At 42.7% G+C, this 17,359-nt stretch overlaps 1 protein-coding gene across 1 annotated transcript in view; it reads right to left on the bottom strand.

The window, feature by feature from the left end:
• gnai3 (guanine nucleotide binding protein (G protein), alpha inhibiting activity polypeptide 3) overlaps window positions 1-16,550 on the bottom strand; it is a 102,839-nt gene extending 86,289 nt beyond the window's left edge. The window contains exon 1 of the mRNA XM_060932034.1: window positions 15,874-16,550. Within this exon, the coding sequence (XP_060788017.1) occupies window positions 15,874-15,991 (118 nt within the window). The 5' untranslated portion in view covers window positions 15,992-16,550. The remainder of the gene's footprint in view (window positions 1-15,873) is intronic.
• Between the last annotated feature and the right edge of the window lie 809 nt (window positions 16,551-17,359).

Here is a 17,359-nt window from a genome sequence, read left to right as displayed (position 1 = left end):
AATGGAATATATCTGATATAGCGCTCAACACAAGCCAATATTCAGGGATGAGAGTGGGTGGTCATCAAAGAAAAATAAGGCCTTACAAACCACTTGTCCTGCAATCTGAGCTGTAGTGTATGTATATATCTGTTGTCTTTTTTATATATTTACATGAAAATATGTTTCAAATCAATAGGAGTATTGTTTGAATTCAAGATAAAATCACATTCTACATTCAAGGGTATGGTTATAATTCATGATCAACAAAAGCGACAAACTAAATTCACATTAAACTTAAGTTTTGGGTCAGTCCATGAAATGATGTTACTTTTCATTGGTCCGGGTTTACATAATCATTTCATCTTTAATTTCCATGATTTAAAGAAATATTTAGCAGATTACCCATAAATATTGTTTGAAGAAATAAAATAAATTAAAAAAAATGAAGTTTTCTTTTGAAATAAAGAAATGTGAAACATTTTCTTCCCCTGTGACTGGACACGGATCACACGTTTTTTGAGACATGGAATATTTGCTGACTTTGAGCTTAAATAAACCTTCATTACTTTCTGAGAATTTCAATAAAATTAGTTTCATGGTACTTGCAATTTAGTTTTACACTCACATAATAAAGTTAAGAAGGTTCTATAAACTATTTAGCTTCGAATTCATCCACTAAAAATAGGTTGTGAACGCAACATTGTGATGTCCTACCGTGTTACGTTAGAAACCAGGCTTATAAAAAAATGATGAAACGAGTTGAAATCATGATTGATGTTTTTAATATAAAGAAGAATATACTATAAAACGATGTAGGTAGAAAGAAATTTAAACAAACGGCAATAAAAGAAATTATCGATGTTTTCTCTCACATCCTAACTTGGCGTCCACTCACTTCCTGGTTCGTTCACAACCTGCGAGACCTATTTACTCAATCTAGGTCAGCTGAACTGACGCGAGATAACTTCTCGCGGGATCTCACACACCACAACACGTGCTCTAGAGAAGTGCAGATATAAGTGTGACTAAGTAAAGTAATGAATTCAATAATCTCATTTACCCCATATAGGATGAAACTGTTTCCTGTTAATGACTCGTTATTGTTCAAATCTTAGAGATTTTATGAAGTTTGTGAAATACTGGTATTTCATATTTTCAGTGTTTATGATGTTGAACTAATATTTCTAATGAATTCTTATTCAGTGTTAATGTTTAAAGTAAGCAAATAAAAGCAAAAATTTGATTTTATCAATATTTTTCCTTTATTTTTAAAAGCTTGTTCGTGTCCTTGTTATGGCCCTTTTCCACTACCCTTTTTCAGCTCACTTCAGCTCGCTTCAGCCCGACACGGCTCGCGTTTCGACTACCAAAAACCAGCACGACTCGGCTCGCTTCAGCCCTGCTTAGCCCCTAAAACTCGCACCGTTTTGGAGTGGGGCTGAAGCGAGCCAAACCGAGCCGAGTGAGGCTGGGGGCGTGAGCAGACACTCCCCTGTGCACTGATTGGTGAGGAGGAGTGTCTTCACATACCCACACACGCCCCGCGAGCACTCTGGGATCCGTAAACACCGCAAACCCGGAAGAAGGAGAATTACGAGAATTTCTGAAGCCTTATGCGCCTCGCCTCATCTATACGCTCTTGCCAGTATCTGTTGGCGTTGTCGGTGACTACAAGCCACAGCACCAAGACCAGCAACACTAACGACTCCATGTCCTCCATGTTTATTGTTTACTATCCGGGTCGTGAGACTACCGCTTAAAAGATCACTGATGTCACTGTTTGCGCTGCTTAACGACATCACGTGACGTCCACCCACTTTCGCTAACTCCACCCAATGTGTCCACCCACTTCCAGCCAGCACGGTTCAGCGCGGTTGTAGTCGAAATGCAACTCCAACAGCCCCGCTCAGCTCGACTCAGCCCGACTCAGCACGGCACGGCTCAGCCCAACTCAGCCGCGTTTGTAGTGGAAAAGAGGCATTACATTAGCAACCGGGTAAATATTTATGGATTTTATCATACATTGCAGAGCAGGAGTTATCTTAACTACGTTATATTTTCTTATATGGTCAATGCTTCATGGAAATAAAAGTTGTTTTCAGTTGTAAATTGTTTTAAGTGACTCCCTCTAGGTCACATTTTGGTAACCCCATTTCATGGACTGACCCTTTTATTAATTATCAAAATGTTCATATATTAAATACAATTTTAGGGTGACTGACCTTTTCTCCCCATGTCCTCATTAGTTGCATATGATTTCTTCAAAGAGTCTTTTGAAATATTTAAGTTTTCAAAACTGTCAGCATTAATTCAGATTTACTGACCATCATATACATGTTCAATGTACTAAATCAAACGAATGCTAAGTTTATGGGATAATGGCTATGCACACTTTATACAATTATTTATAGTTCACAGTCACTTCTCATTTTCGTTTGATCATTTCAACAACTTCAGCTTTTTGGCCAAAGACAAGAGCTTTTCAGTCCTCTGTTTTTTATACCAGCATTGATTTCACGTGCCTTTGCTTCGTCTCACTTGTCAATTGTATTCGGCATTTTGAGTAAAAAAGCCGATATGAAAGAGAAACGTATTTTTGAAGAGCAGCGACAATGAACATGTGCAAGTTTCGATAAAATAGAACAGATGCGGGTACTTTTGTAAGAACTTATGATTGGCTTTTGTTCTCTCCCACACTCTTGTAAGAACTGTTATGATTGGTTATCATGCTCTCACCAGCGATGTTTTGGCCAATTACATTGTAGATAACACGTATTCTACCGCGAGACTTAGCGAGACTAAAGACGGCGAAAATGTAAACATGTAACATCATCGTAGGAATGAATTACGCTTGAGTATCACAAAGGAACATACCCCAACCCCCCTCAATAAATGAAAAACGGATTTGGCATAATATAAAAAGGTTAATTTTTACTCAGAAAAAGCGGAAATCCGCCGAAAAGCGGAAAACACTCATCCCTGAATATTATTAGTCACTTTAGCTACTACGTTTTAGCCAAATATGCCGCTTTTCCACTACAAACGCGGCTGAGTCGGGCTGAGCCGTGCCGTGCTGAGTTGGGCTGAGTCGAGCTGAGCGGGGCTGTTGGAGTTGCATTTCGACTACAACCGCGCTGAACCGTGCTGGCTGGAAGTGGGTGGACACATTGGGTGGAGTTAGCGAAAGTGGGTGGATGTCAGGTGATGTCGTTAAGCAGCACAAACAGTGACATCAGTGAGCTTTTAAGCGGTAGTCTCACGACCCGAATAGTAAACAATAAACATGGAGGACATGGAGTCGTTAGTGTTGCTGGTCTTGGTGCTGTGGCTTGTTGTCACCGACAACGCGAACAGATACTGGCAAGAGCGTATAGATGAGGCGAGGCGCATAAGGCTTCAGAAATTCTCGTAATTCGTAATTATTCTCCTTCCGGGTTTGCGGTGTTTACAGATCCCAGCGCGCTCGCGGGGCGTGTGTGGGCATGTGAGGACACTCCTCCTCACCAATCAGTGCACAGGGGAGTGTCTGCTCACGCCCCCAGCCTCACTCGGCACGGTTTGGCTCGCTTCAGCCCCACTCCAAAACTGTGCGAGTTTTAGGGGCTAAGCAGGGCTGAAACAAGCTGAGTCGTGCTGGTTTTTGGTAGTCGAAACGCGAGCCGTGTCGGGCTGAAGTGAGCTGAAAAAGGGTAGTGGAAAAGGGCCATTAGTTTTCTGGATAACCAAAACCTGGGGCCTGGCAGCACGCCGGGGCGTCCACTTGCCTTGAAGACTCGCTAATACATTTATCATTTGTCCACCATTTGGATTCTGATCCAAATTATAATATCACAATCCAAAATGTGATTTGTTCAGGTTGCATGAATTCAGTAGGAGTAATAATCCTCACAGGCTTCCTGCAGTGTTTAACGAGCACTGCGGACCCCCTACGACCGCTGAAATGATTGAGACACCACAAGAAACGCTTCACAAGCACCTCATATGTGCACAGAACCAGGCTTTTAGATAGAGGGGCGTCTGGGCGTCTTTTCGACGCCCTGTACTGAAAAAAACAAGAAATTGGACGCCCTACTTTTTAGTACGACGCCCTAAAGACGCCCTAATATTTCCGCCCGTGTTATGTCCGGTAACTTAGCTGAATATGTTAAAAAATCGCCGAGTCTGAGCTTTCCGAGGATCTACAAGCTTTGTTGACACCGCCATTTTGGAAATTTCAGAAGTCTCGCTTTGACAGCTGTCTTTCCCGAAGACGCCCAGGGTTACCATAGCAACAGCACGAGCCCAGAGTACAAAATATAGGCACCCGCCGCAGAGCTACAGAAACACGCGTTTCTATGGCTGCACTAATTTCAAAGTTGTGAGAGCCCTCGTTATAAATAAATGGGTTATTAAATAAATTTGGTGTACAAAGCACTTGTAATATGCGTTCCCAGAGCAGAGGGGGAAAAGATGTATGCCTAGGAGACACTGGCATAAATATCCAGACAATATAGCCGTAGACTATATTGCCGCAGCTAAATGTGGAATGTAGTCTATAGAAAACCGGCCTTACCTGACATGTTATTTATCCCGAATAAATCCTTTTAACAGTAAATAACACATTTTCATGCAGATTTTCCCAACATTACAGGCTACGTAGTGGAGAGTGTGGTAGTCGAGCCGGCGGGTAGTATTTCTAGTAGGCTAAACAATAATCAAATATGACACGTTCTAAAGGATGCTGGGATTCCAAAGAACGCACGTGAAAAGGACGAACACGTGGGATATTTGGTAAGGAAGATAGCTTCTAGCTTTGTAATTAATGGGTTTCTATTGAAAAAACGAATACCATTATAATGTTTGAAGACTTAGCCATATTTCCTGTGTGTTTTTTTCTTTGTTATGCTAAATCTTTGGACGCTAGCGGCTTTGAAAGCAAAACTGGTCAGCCGGGGTTGGTTGTCACATGTAATGCAATTGCAATAGGTGCACTACTGACTGAGACAAACACAGCTACAACAAGCTTTATTTATGTAGTATTCTGCGATCAGAAAGCTTTATAGCTAATTTGTCATGCTTAATATGCAACTCCAGCTCAAAAAATCCCAGAAATATACCCATTTTAATAATATTCATTAAAAATATACGATACAAGAATGTTGTAACAAAGGCAAAAACACTTGGCTGTATTGCTCAAAATTTGCTGTCAAAATGAAGGAAATAGCATTTGAGAGCATTAGAAATTTCAAAATTTTCCGGGGGAGTACCCCCGGAACCCCCTAAAACACTCGTGCCAGCGGCGCTCAACGCGCCGCTACACCTCGCCACATACAGTGACACCTGCAAAAAAGTTAGACTCCCTAAAAAAAAATCCTGCCTAAAAGCCTGCACAGAACCTACGATTAAAATGAAAATGCACATCATGAGCAGTGGACGTTTTCACAGTCTTCTGGCTTTGATTTAAGACAGAGACTTCATCTTTCTTCTTCTAAGCTTTACATTTAGCCAAGCTAACCCAAAGGCCACTCCGGGGTTTTCCAAATGATGGCTTGTGATGGAGGGTGACCTACAAAACAGCCCTTCATTGTAATTTGGGGCTTAGCAGGCTACGTTCATCCGTGCATTATTCGTTTGTGAACATTACATGTAGCTGACATTTTTAAACAATAGTTATAAAAAAATTTTTTTTTTAAAACTTTGAAGGGAAAACTACCAGGTTTATTCCCTCACACACTTTTTTTGGTCAAAGCAAGCAGTTGTACAGCTGGCATTTTAATTCTTCTAAACACCCTGCTGAAAAAGAAACTCAACAATATTCCTAATGTGAAAGGGGACAAGTCTTCAATAAAGAGCCACTTGTTTGAAAGTAGACTTCTTATTGATTTAGTTACAGATTAATGAAATATTCAGTGTCAGTAATTGACTTAGAGTATTTGGATTCTCACCAAATAGCCATGAACACCATCTTAGTGTTTTCCTATTACAGGTGAAAATATTAAAGGGGAACTAAAGGCAAATTTATCATCAAAATTCTCATTTTATAAAATGTAGGAATGCATTTCTGACGGCTATTTTGTCGCTGCTACAGCAAGTGTATGAAATACGCTATGTAATACATCAGTCCATATGTCAAAGCAACGGCAATAATCGAGATTCGCTGAGACCTGTGCGAGACATTGTAGGACGGAAGTAAAATGTACAGCGGAAATCAAAGTGACCGACATCTGTCAACATTGTCAAAAGACGCACGCGCCCTCCTTCGAATGATGACGTAATCAAGCCGGAAGTTTTCCCCGTGTCTGAAATCGTTCCCTACTCACTAATAATAGGGCGCCATTTTCTAGAGCTGTCCGAAACCCTAGTGAGGATTATGTGGGAAATGCGCCCAGTATAATATGTATTTATCACAAAAATACATGCATGTATTTATTATTTTTGAAAACCCACCAGCTGCCTGATCTGGCACGTTTAAATTGTGCAACAGTAATGACGCAAGTACCAGCGTGACGGACTCGTCCTTATCCTGTTGTCTTTCCAACTCTTCTCTACTCCACGTTGGTTCCAAGTCGTATGGAATAATCTCCATCACTGATGAAGCTGGCAAATCTCGAAATTAATCTAAGTTGGAAGGCGATCTGGCCGCTGTGTAAACGGTTTTCGAAACGGCAGCGCTGACACTTCACGTTTGAAGTCTCGCACAAGTCTCATGAAGATCGCGCGGATAAGCGACGCCTGCCGTGGACCATACGAACTGCATTCAACATGGCTAAAAACCGAAAAGGCTGATCAGTGTAATATAATATGCCAATACGAGTCACAATATAAGGTTAATAAAACGTAATTGAATAACTAGGGGTCGACCGATAATCGGCCTGGCCGATATATCGGGCTGATATCTTGCATTTTTAGGGTTATCGGTATCGGCCATAATTTCCACCGATATGCCGATAACATGCCTTTTTGCAGCCATTTCGTTCCTAACGCGACTGTCACTGCACGTCCTTTCCTGCACTCGCCTCCGAGTTCAAGAACACGGTCCCACCCACCACAACATCTGATTTGTTGTGAACTGTTTCAAGGCGGCCGCACGGGCACTCGGGCAGAAGCGGCACAAGGGATACAGCCAATCAACACGTGTAGCTAAACTCTGTTTAGCTACGCAGCCGTATGGGCACTCGGGCAGAAGCAGATCCCACTTCAAGGTAAGGACACGCTGCTTTTGCTGCAATAAGTCACACAAACAAGTTGCAAAAGCACAACATCATTATATGTTTGCATTCTTCATCTACTACTCGTTAAAATTGTCCATTTGCATCTGTGTAGCCAGGCAAACAGCTTACGGAAGGAAGCACTTGAATTAGCCTACAACCAACTAGTCTCACTGAAACTACATGTAATGTTGTAAGCAGTCCCCAGCATAACGTAGGCTACAGTCATTTTTAAATCCCCGTCTGGAAACGTTGTGAATGTGTCAGTAGTTCTACTCGAACAGTAGAATGACAGCCATACAGAGAGGTGGTCAAGGGAAGACGAAATAAAATGTAGTGTTTGTGTTCTGTAGGCTAGCGCAAGCCTACTGGCTATTTGTTATGGTGATGAGTAAACTTCATGGCGTGACTCGTGCTCAAAAAGCGCATTGCACTTGTATATGTTAGGTAACTTTATAAAGCGCTATTTGAACATTTAAACAAGCCAGGTGTGATATGGTGCTAGTAGGCTATGGAATACTGTAGGGAATTTGTCAGGACGCTTGTTGTGGGCTCAGTAGTTAATTGTGTCCTGGATGCGCACTTGCTTAGATAAACGGTAATGAACGAAATACATCAATTAAACTCTTGACTTAAATGTTCTTATGCTACTTCACATTGCGCTGTAATGTATTCCACTATTATTTATAATTCTTGCGCAAGTGATTCTCCTCGCTAGCGCTTCCGATTCGGAAAGCGATATACTCTTAAAGGAGCAGAGCCGTAGATGGTTACTTGTTAAGTTGTTACATAATAGGGAGTGATCGCCTACTTTATGTTTGATTTTACTTTTTAAAAAATGCTGCAGGCAGCTCCCTACACTTGATTTGTTATTTAAAAACTACTTGAAGTTGGTAAGTCTTACTTAGTTCTTAGTGTAGAAGAATCCAGAGTGTATTTTCATTTATTTTCCACTGCAAATGGTGAGCTGTAATATAGTAGGGAGTGATTTATTTTTTTACTGGTGAATATTTTATTTCTCATTTTATTCTAACTAATGTTTGACTTTATTGTACAAATGCTGCTGGCATCTCCCTGCACAAAATTTCATGTTCAATTTTACAATTAAACATACATTTCATGGATATGAAGGTCTGTGTCAGTGTGTGCTATGTTTAATTTCATGTGAATTATAATGTTTACATTTATCGGTTGCACATATCGGTTATCGGCATCCCAATTCCATAATAATCGGTATCGGCCCTGAAAAAAACATATCGGTCGATCCCTATGAATAACACGTTAAGAAATAAAGCAAGTTTAAAAATGACTTCAGTTCCCCTTTAAGTCCAACAGGTCTGTTACATCACCACTGACCTTTGAGTTCTGTTTGCAATTTGGCAACTTATGTACCATCCCCAGGTCATATAGTCTTTGGGCAGCCAAAAAAATATTTTTTGATAAGATTATTTATTTTGGGCAACAGTAAAGACATACAAAACCACTTCTCGTGCCTGGGGTTGCGTCTACCAGAGGGTGTATGCATGTAAGAAATGGAGGTAATGGAATAGAGGGAATTCAGTTCAGGAAGTCATTGATATTTCACCACTTTCGAAATGTGTGAAAATGATGTGAACATCCATCCATCTTCTATACCACTTATCCACTGCAGGTCACAGGTGAGCTCGAGCCAATCCTAGCGGACAATGGGCGAGAGATGGGGTGCGATCTGGATTGCATGCAAATAAACTTATTTGCATGAAAGACTATGCGTTTTGAAAACCAAAACCTAGAGATACGCTTATGCCGCTTTTCCACTACAAACGCGGCTGAGCCGTGCCGTGCCGAGTCGAGCTGAGTCGAGCTGAGCGGGGCTGTTGGAGTTGCATTTCGACTACAACCGCGCTGAACCGTGCTGGCTGGAAGTGGGTGGACACATTGGGTGGAGTTAGCGAAAGTGGGTGGACGTCATGTGATGTCGTTAAGCAGCGCAAACAGTGACATCAGTGACAGTGGCGGAACAAGTCAGAGCCGGGCCGGGGGCGGGGCAAATGACCGGGCCCTTTATTAAAGCTTATCATAACATCATTTTAGGCTACAAAATGTCCGCAACTGCGGTGTTTACCAATTTCAACACTACCGGGTGCAACTATGTTATTTAGTACATCAAGTCCTTCAAACGAACATGTAACTCAGAAACAAAAAACATTAGGATACTGTACATGGCTCATAATAAAACATCAATAGCCTATACTGCGCACATTATTTGAAGGGCATACGAATGAGCGCTCAGAGGTTGCAACGCTGACAGGAAGAGTCAGAAATAAAAGGAGGGCGGTGCAAACCTCACTGAATGCACTGTGTTTACCAATTTCAACACTCCGGGGTGCAACTATGTTAGTTTGTACATTAAGTCCTTCAAACGAACATGTAACTCAGAAACAAAAAAACATTCGGCGACATACTGTACATGGCTCATAATAAAACATCAATAGCCTACTGCGCGCATTATTTGAAGGGCATACGACGAGCCTTGCGCTCCGCGAACTCGTCCACGATGCTCTGTATGTCACTGATTCAGTGAGCTTTTAAGCGGTAGTCTCACGACCCGAATAGTAAACAATAAACATGGAGGACATGGAGTCGTTAGTGTTGCTGGTCTTGGTGCTGTGGCTTGTTGTCACCGACAACGCGGACAGATACTGGCAAGAGCGTATAGATGAGGCGAGGCGCATAAGGCTTCAGAAATTCTCGCAATTCGTAATTATTCTTCTTCCGGGTTTGCGGTGTTTACAGATCCCAGCGCGCTCGCGGGGCGTGTGTGGGCATGTGAGGACACTCCTCCTCACCAATCAGTGCACAGGGGAGTGTCTGCTCATGCCCCCAACCTCAGTCGGCACGGTTTGGCTCGCTTCAGCCCCACTCCAAAACGGTGCGAGTTTTAGGGGCTAAGCAGGGCTGAAACGAGCTGAGTCGTGCTGGTTTTTGGTAGTCGAAACGCGAGCCGTGTCGGGCTGAAGTGAGCTGAAGCGAGCTGAAGCGAGCTGAAAAAGGGTAGTGGAAAAGGGCCATTATTCTCCAACAGCCAGGGCTATCACTGAGACAAACAACCATTCACACACTCATTCACACCTATGGGAAATTTAGACGAACCAGGTGACCCAATTTGCACGTCTTTGGACTGAGCACCTGGAGGAAACCCCCACAAGCACGATGAAGACGTGCAAACTCCTCAGTCGTCCTGCAGGTTCGAACCCAGAGCCTGCTTGCTGTGAGGGATACGGGTCATTTCGTCCAAAGCCTTTTTCATATGCACTAAATTATTTTATATTTCAAGTATTTGTTTGTAAAAAGTTTAAAAAAAAAAAAAAAAGGAATTCAACAGAATTTGACCGAAACAAAACATTTTGCAGTGTGCAGTTTAACCACCCACCAAATGCGAGTTGTGAAATCTAATGGCGCATAAAGATCACCCCAGACTCCCCTTTCTCTGTGAGTGTGATAAACTATGGGTCCCTACCTAGTATTCATGTAAAATCCAAGAAATACTCCTTCGCGCATTTTTTTTGGGGGGGGGGGGCGGCACCATTGCAAAATGAAAACGAAACCGGAAACGCAAATCAGCGTGTCAACTTCGGGTGCGTCCGGCTGGGGCCGCTTCTGGGGAGAGATCGTTTTTATTAGACCAAATTACACAGAAAATCTACACTCGCACTTGCCAGATATCCGTTTTTGGAGCCCCAACTACTGTGGGTGTCAGTCCTACGCACTTTACCGGCGCACCTGAAGGACTCTCGGGCGCGCTCTGGACTGCGCACGTGCCAGTGGACTCTCGCACACGCGCTGTTAATGAGGCTCACCTGCACACGACGCAACAGCGTGCCTAAATAAAAACTGAGAAAACGCCCCTTCAGTGCAAAGTATTACGTCATGTCAGTGTGCATTACCGAGCCAAGAAAGAAAGAAAGAAAGAAAGAAACTTTATTCATCACACACTTGTGAAATTTCCTCTCTGCATTTAACCCATCTGAAGCAGTGAAAAAACACACACATACCCAGAGCAGTGGGCAGCCATGCTAACAGCGCCCGGGGAGCAGTTGGGAGTTAGATGCCTCGCTCAAGGGCACCTCAGCCCAAGGCCGTCCCATATTAACCTAACCGCATGTCTTTGGACTGTAGGGGAAACCGGTGTCACGGTCTGATCGCGCGCTGGTATAAATTTACCATGCGCAGACCGATTTTTTTTCCCGGCCAACTTCCGGGAAGCCTAAATTTACCAATTCTTGCTGCGATTTTGTACCGAGCATTTCAACACATTTGTGGACTAATAGAACGCGAACTGTGAATGGTTTGGATTGAATTTTATTAGCATGTGTAAAAATAAAGTTGTTCAAAACACTACATTCTGACTTCGTTCTTTCATATATATACTTAAATCAATATTCATGAAGATAAAGTTCATCATTCCTGGCTGGTCCTGATCAGCCTACTTGGTGCATAAACTGGAACTAAAGCACGGGTCATTCATTCATTCATCAAGATAAAGTGAACATTTATTTGTGGATCAAGTATGATCATAAATCTATCATACTGGGCTGGTAAATTCTGACTAGGTCCAATGACAGCAGTCTAATTATACCAAGTTGGTAAATTTGAGAGAATAACTAAATTATTATAATCATGAGGAGTCTTACTTAAACAAACCAATATTCATCAAGATAAAGTGTAAATAATTCAAGTATGAACATAAATCTCATATTAGGCTGGTAAATTCAGACTAGGCCCAATTATACCAAGTTGGTAAATTTACACTGTGGTAAGGTTAGACCGTGGCTGCTACAGTTTAAATTTACCTGGTAAATTCAGACTGGTGGTAAATTCAGACCGTGACGCTGGAGCACCCGGAGGAAACCCACGCAGAGACAGGGAGAACATGCAAACTCCACACAGAAAGGCCCTCACCGGCTGCTGGGTTCCAACCCAGAACCTTCTTGCTGTGAGGCGACCGTGTAGATTCTGGCTCAATTTTGTCGCACATATTGTCACCACGTATAAAATAATTGACAGCGTGTATGAAAAAGGCTTCGGATGAACGAAACGGTCATTGAACGAAGTGTCCTGATCCTGCTCTGAGGCGACAGTGATCACCACTCCACCGCTCTGACATGAACATAATCTGTGTAATAAATATGAACGAAGTGATAGCATTTGTGCCATAAGTAAATTTGCTCTTTTTCATGTTCAGTAGAGAAAATGAGCAAAACACCAAAAAAAGTTCCACTGAATGAAGTAGAAATAAAAACCCCATACAAACTGGTACTAAAACTCACCATCACAGAGCTCTAAATCCCATTAGAAATAACCATCAGATGGTTCCCAGTCACACCATGGGGAACAATATGGGTTGTTTTACAATCAGGGTACAAAGTGTGTGTCACAGGGGTCCAAAATTCAAATTGATTCAAACTGGTTCTTGTACCAGTTTTTAAGTGAAGTTAAAGAACAGATAGGCAGGTGTAATAGTTTGTATTATAACAAGATTAAGTGTAGCTTTAAGCAGAGCTGGGAGAAACAAATGAAGTGATTCTCGGAGAGGACTTTTTTTTTTGACAATTCAGAATCCACTACTTCCATAGTGCTTTTAAATATAAGGCTGTAAGCTTTGTGTTAGTTGTCTAATATTTATGTCCCAAGATCTTCAGGGCTGATAGTGAAAAAAAATCCTGAGCCTGATCTTTTTTTTCCTTTCTCAGGAGGTAAGGGGTGGGGGTATTATGTATGCGACGTACTGTTTTAACACATTATTCAAACAATTAACAGCCTGTGTGACATCACTATCGTGAAGTCACTATTTTTGATAATAGTTTGATTCTTTTTTCAATACTTTCATTTCAATACCCTATTACTCAGGAAAACACTGCCCATGTCCTTCCCAATGTATTCAAAACTTAGATTGGCATTATTAGCCCAGTTTTGCACAATCACTGGAAGTAAATGGCCTCATTCAATTTGATTTGGGGCGATCACCCTAAATAAATCACAGGTGTTATTATTTATTATTATTACTACCTGTATCTGTGTTCTTCATTGGGGTCTATTACGTGATAGTAGTGCAGCACAACAGCATCCAGAAGCTCGTTCATCCGGTTACAGACCTCCAACATTTGGATAAATCTATTGCTGATGGGCCTCATCAAGTTCTTCCGGGGGATATGCAATAAACTTTGGAATTGCGAAAATATCTCCTTTTGCTTGGGCGATTTTTCTATGTCATAGTAGACATCGGAGCAAAAATCCTCCACTTCGGATCGAAATGGGCTCAGAAGGGCTTTTGCCGCATTTGACACCATATGCACCGTGTCTCCAGATATGTCAAGTAGATTAGGATTCTCCTTTCTCGCCAGAGTTTCCAGCCCAGACTTTTTCCCCCCTCATAACGGCGCAATTATCAAGTAACAGACTGGTAACTTGTGTCCAGTCGAGTCCATATGAGCGCAGGACGTCATTTAGCGCTGCAATCAAAGCTTCAGCATTTGCAATGTTAACCTTCCTGCTGGCAAGATGCTGGGTCTTCACACTGCCTGTATCCTCGTCATAAAACCAGACAAGTATATTCATAATCCTGTCCATGTTTTTGTCCGTGGCCTCGTCAATATTGAGGGAAAACATAGAACTCCGAAGTTTCTCAGACAGACGTTTTTTAAATTCTGGCGATATGCCATGGGTGAGCAGATAGCTCGCATGCTGTCTTGACACGGAGAGCTGTGCAAGTGCGGTTCCATCTTCGGCGACTTTCTTACACAGGGCTACAAGTGGTTGAGCTACCGTGAACGACAAGTCATGTTCCGCAATGAAGGCACACAGTCGGATTTTTAAATCAGTCACTCTGTCTGTAATCGAGGGCGGAATGTCCGCTGTGGCACTTGCTCCTGGCAAACGTGATGTATATTGCACTGACCTGGCTGCTGCTTTGTGGAAAGCATCTTGTTCGTGCCGGGGTAGCATTTTTTTTCCACTTGTACCATAGACTAACTTTTTCCTACATAAAGTGCAGTAACATACACCGGGTTGAGGTAACTTTTGACACCAGCTCGAAAAGGGTTTACCGTCAACACCCAAATCCTCCAGCCAACCCCAGCGCCATTTATTTTTTATACCTTTATCGATGTTTTATACATCCTCTCCTGGCTTCATAAACGTAGCCATGCTTAACCGACGCCACAGACAAGTTGGGAGGCGCATGCGGGACTCGAGTCGGCACAAACGGGCTCGTGTGAGAGCCTGGTTCAGCAGCATCAATCTAGCCTACTGTTATTGGCTGAGACAAAGGCCCGCCCTATTTCTGATTGGCTTATCGTCTTGTACATAGACATGTATCTGTAGTTGACAGTTAAAATTGGTCTGCGCATCGCGAATCCAGAAAATAACGACAGAAAGGACGATTAAAAAAAAAAAATCAGCCACGTTGCTACGCCGGAAATCCGGAAATAGCCGGAGCGCTATCAGCCCTGTATCTTGACTACATTTTAGGATGAAAATCATTTTAGATATGTTATTTTATATTGAAAAATTAGCTGTCTCGGAGAGGACTTTTTTGACACAATTACATACTAATTTGATCAAAATAGTCTGAAAACTTACTGGCATTCAACATTAAAACAACTATGTTTCCAATGATATGGAACCAAATATTTGTTTTATGGTATAAAGAATGATTTAAGTAGGGCGGCACGGTGGTGTAGTGGTTAGCGCTGTTGCCTCACAGCAAGAAGGTCCGGGTTCGAGCCCCGTGGCCGGCGAGGGCCTTTCTGTGCGGAGTTTGCATGTTCTCCCCGTGTCCGCGTGGGTTTCCTCCGGGTGCTCCGGTTTCCCCCACAGTCCAAAGACATGCAGGTTAGGTTAACTGGTGACTCTAAATTGACCGTAGGTGTGAGTGTGAGTGTGAATGGTTGTCTGTGTCTGAGCCCTGTGATGATCTGGCGACTTGTCCAGGGTGTACCCCGCCTTTCGCCCGTAGTCAGCTGGGATAGGCTCCAGCTTGCCTGTGACCCTGTAGAACAGGATAAAGCGGCTAGAGATAACGAGATGAGAATGATGTAAGTGCATCCCTTTTGGAGCTACCTGTGGTCAAAAAAACACTTTTTCTAAATGACACGAGTAATTTTGCTAAATATGACATAACGTTATCACCAAATTTTTTTTTGCATGGTAAATAGAGCTATCACAGGGCTACAATAAACAACCAAGTTGATTTAGTCAAGCCTTTTGATACTGAAGTGTTAAACGTGATTTTTAGCTTGCGTACCCTGATTGTAAAACAGGTTTACAGACAAACCAGGAACCAAAAACAGCATTAAAAAAAAAAAAATCAGCACAGTAAAAGGCCTATTGCACAGCTCACATTAACCCAGTGAGGAAATGCAGAGTTCAATGCACTTCAGTATTTTAACTTCTTATTTGTATGAAAGACTGGACGTGTTTTAAAAACCAAACCGTCGAAATAAAATGATTCTCCAACAGTCCTCTCACACAAACCTTCACTCAACTCGTTTTATTCAGAAACTGAGCAGTCACAGGGTTTACTGACATAACCAGAACCCCAAAATAAATGTTATCTATACAGTACACAGCAATTCGTTAAGGCGCATATGTAGTCCATATACACACACATATATGAATGAGGATAAATGGTGCGTTCACTGTACCCAAACGTGCTCTTACTTACCCAGCAGCAGCAGTTTGACTTCTCTGGACGCTTTCTCTCCGTCTTCCCGCAGGTTCCTATCGATTATTTTGCTCCTTTCTATCGCGGCTTTATCCTCAGCGCTTAGGGTGCAACCCATCTTCACCTAAAACCCGTCTGTTGTCTAAAACAACAGAAACGACGCTTGATTAAAATAAAAAACAGAGCAGTAACAGTAATGAGGTGATGGCGCACCGGGCTGTGTTCGGCTGCTGGGGTTTGTTCTCACACCATACGCTTTACGGCTCGCACAGAAAAGGCGTTGGTTGGCTGGTTCTGACGATTCTCACATGGGAAAGAAACGAACTGGCATCCGACGGAATTAAAACGACTTCGTTTAAACGATAAAGTCGTTAAAAAAAGTGGTGTGTGAACAAACAAACAAACAAACCCAGCTAGTTTAGATCATAAACAAGACCAAGCGTTGTGTTCGGTTCGGAGAAAGAAAGCAGCTCACTTGGATATTTCTTTGACTAAAAAGTGACCACTAAGTCGCAAGTAATACCATATCGATAAAAATAAAAATACAGCTGGAGCGTAAGATATCCTTAAAATATATTCTTTAAAAACAACTCAGTGGAGAGAAAAAAAGCCCAATTCCTCAAAGTTGCTGACAAGCCTGTGAGACGCTGAAGAGCACGCGCTCAGCCCACAGCCGTGGTGGGGGGGCTGCAGGAGGGCGGGGCCGGGGTTACAGGAATGCTGGGAAATGTAGTTCTTCTGTCATCAAGCGCCATTTTCGAAATGAGTATTTGCCAGCCGTTATCTCTTTGGTTCAACTTATGTCACTTGCTTTATTCTCATATTAGCGTGTCCTGAATGAGTCCACATAACGGTAGCTTGGAGCTGACACAGTGCTCCTGGTGATGATAACTGCCATAGGGTTTTATAAAGGGTGCATTTGCACCCTCTACTGTAGAGATTCCAGCCATCCATCCAGCCAGCCAGCCATTATCTGTAGCCGCTTATCCTGTTCTACAGGGTCGCAGGCAAGCTGGAGCCTATCCCAGCTGACTATGGGCGAGAGGCGGGGTACACCCTGGACAAGTCGCCAGGTCATCACAGGGTCATTCCACATCAATTCAACCAGGGCCCGCACACTTAGGTCTCAAAAAATTCTGAAAAAATCACCAGATGTACCTAGGAGAAACACTGTAAATTTATTTGAATGTAAAATGTCATCTCATCTCATCTCATTATCTCTAGCCGCTTTATCCTGTTCTACAGGGTCGCAGGCAAGCTGGAGCCTATCCCAGCTGACTACGGGCGAAAGGCGGGGTACACCCTGGACAAGTCGCCAGGTCGTCACAGGGCTGACACATAGACACAGACAACCATTCACACTCACATTCACACCTACGGTCAATTTAGAGTCACCAGTTAACCTAACCTGCATGTCTTTGGACTGTGGGGGAAACCGGAGCACCCGGAGGAAACCCACGCGGACACGGGGAGAACATGCAAACTC

The sequence above is a fragment of the Neoarius graeffei genome, chromosome 10 (genome assembly GCF_027579695.1).
Source record: "Neoarius graeffei isolate fNeoGra1 chromosome 10, fNeoGra1.pri, whole genome shotgun sequence".
NCBI classification, from domain to species: domain Eukaryota; kingdom Metazoa; phylum Chordata; class Actinopteri; order Siluriformes; family Ariidae; genus Neoarius; species Neoarius graeffei.
The sequence above is the reverse complement of the archived record's forward strand: the minus strand, read 5'-3'. Positions and strand labels throughout refer to the sequence as shown.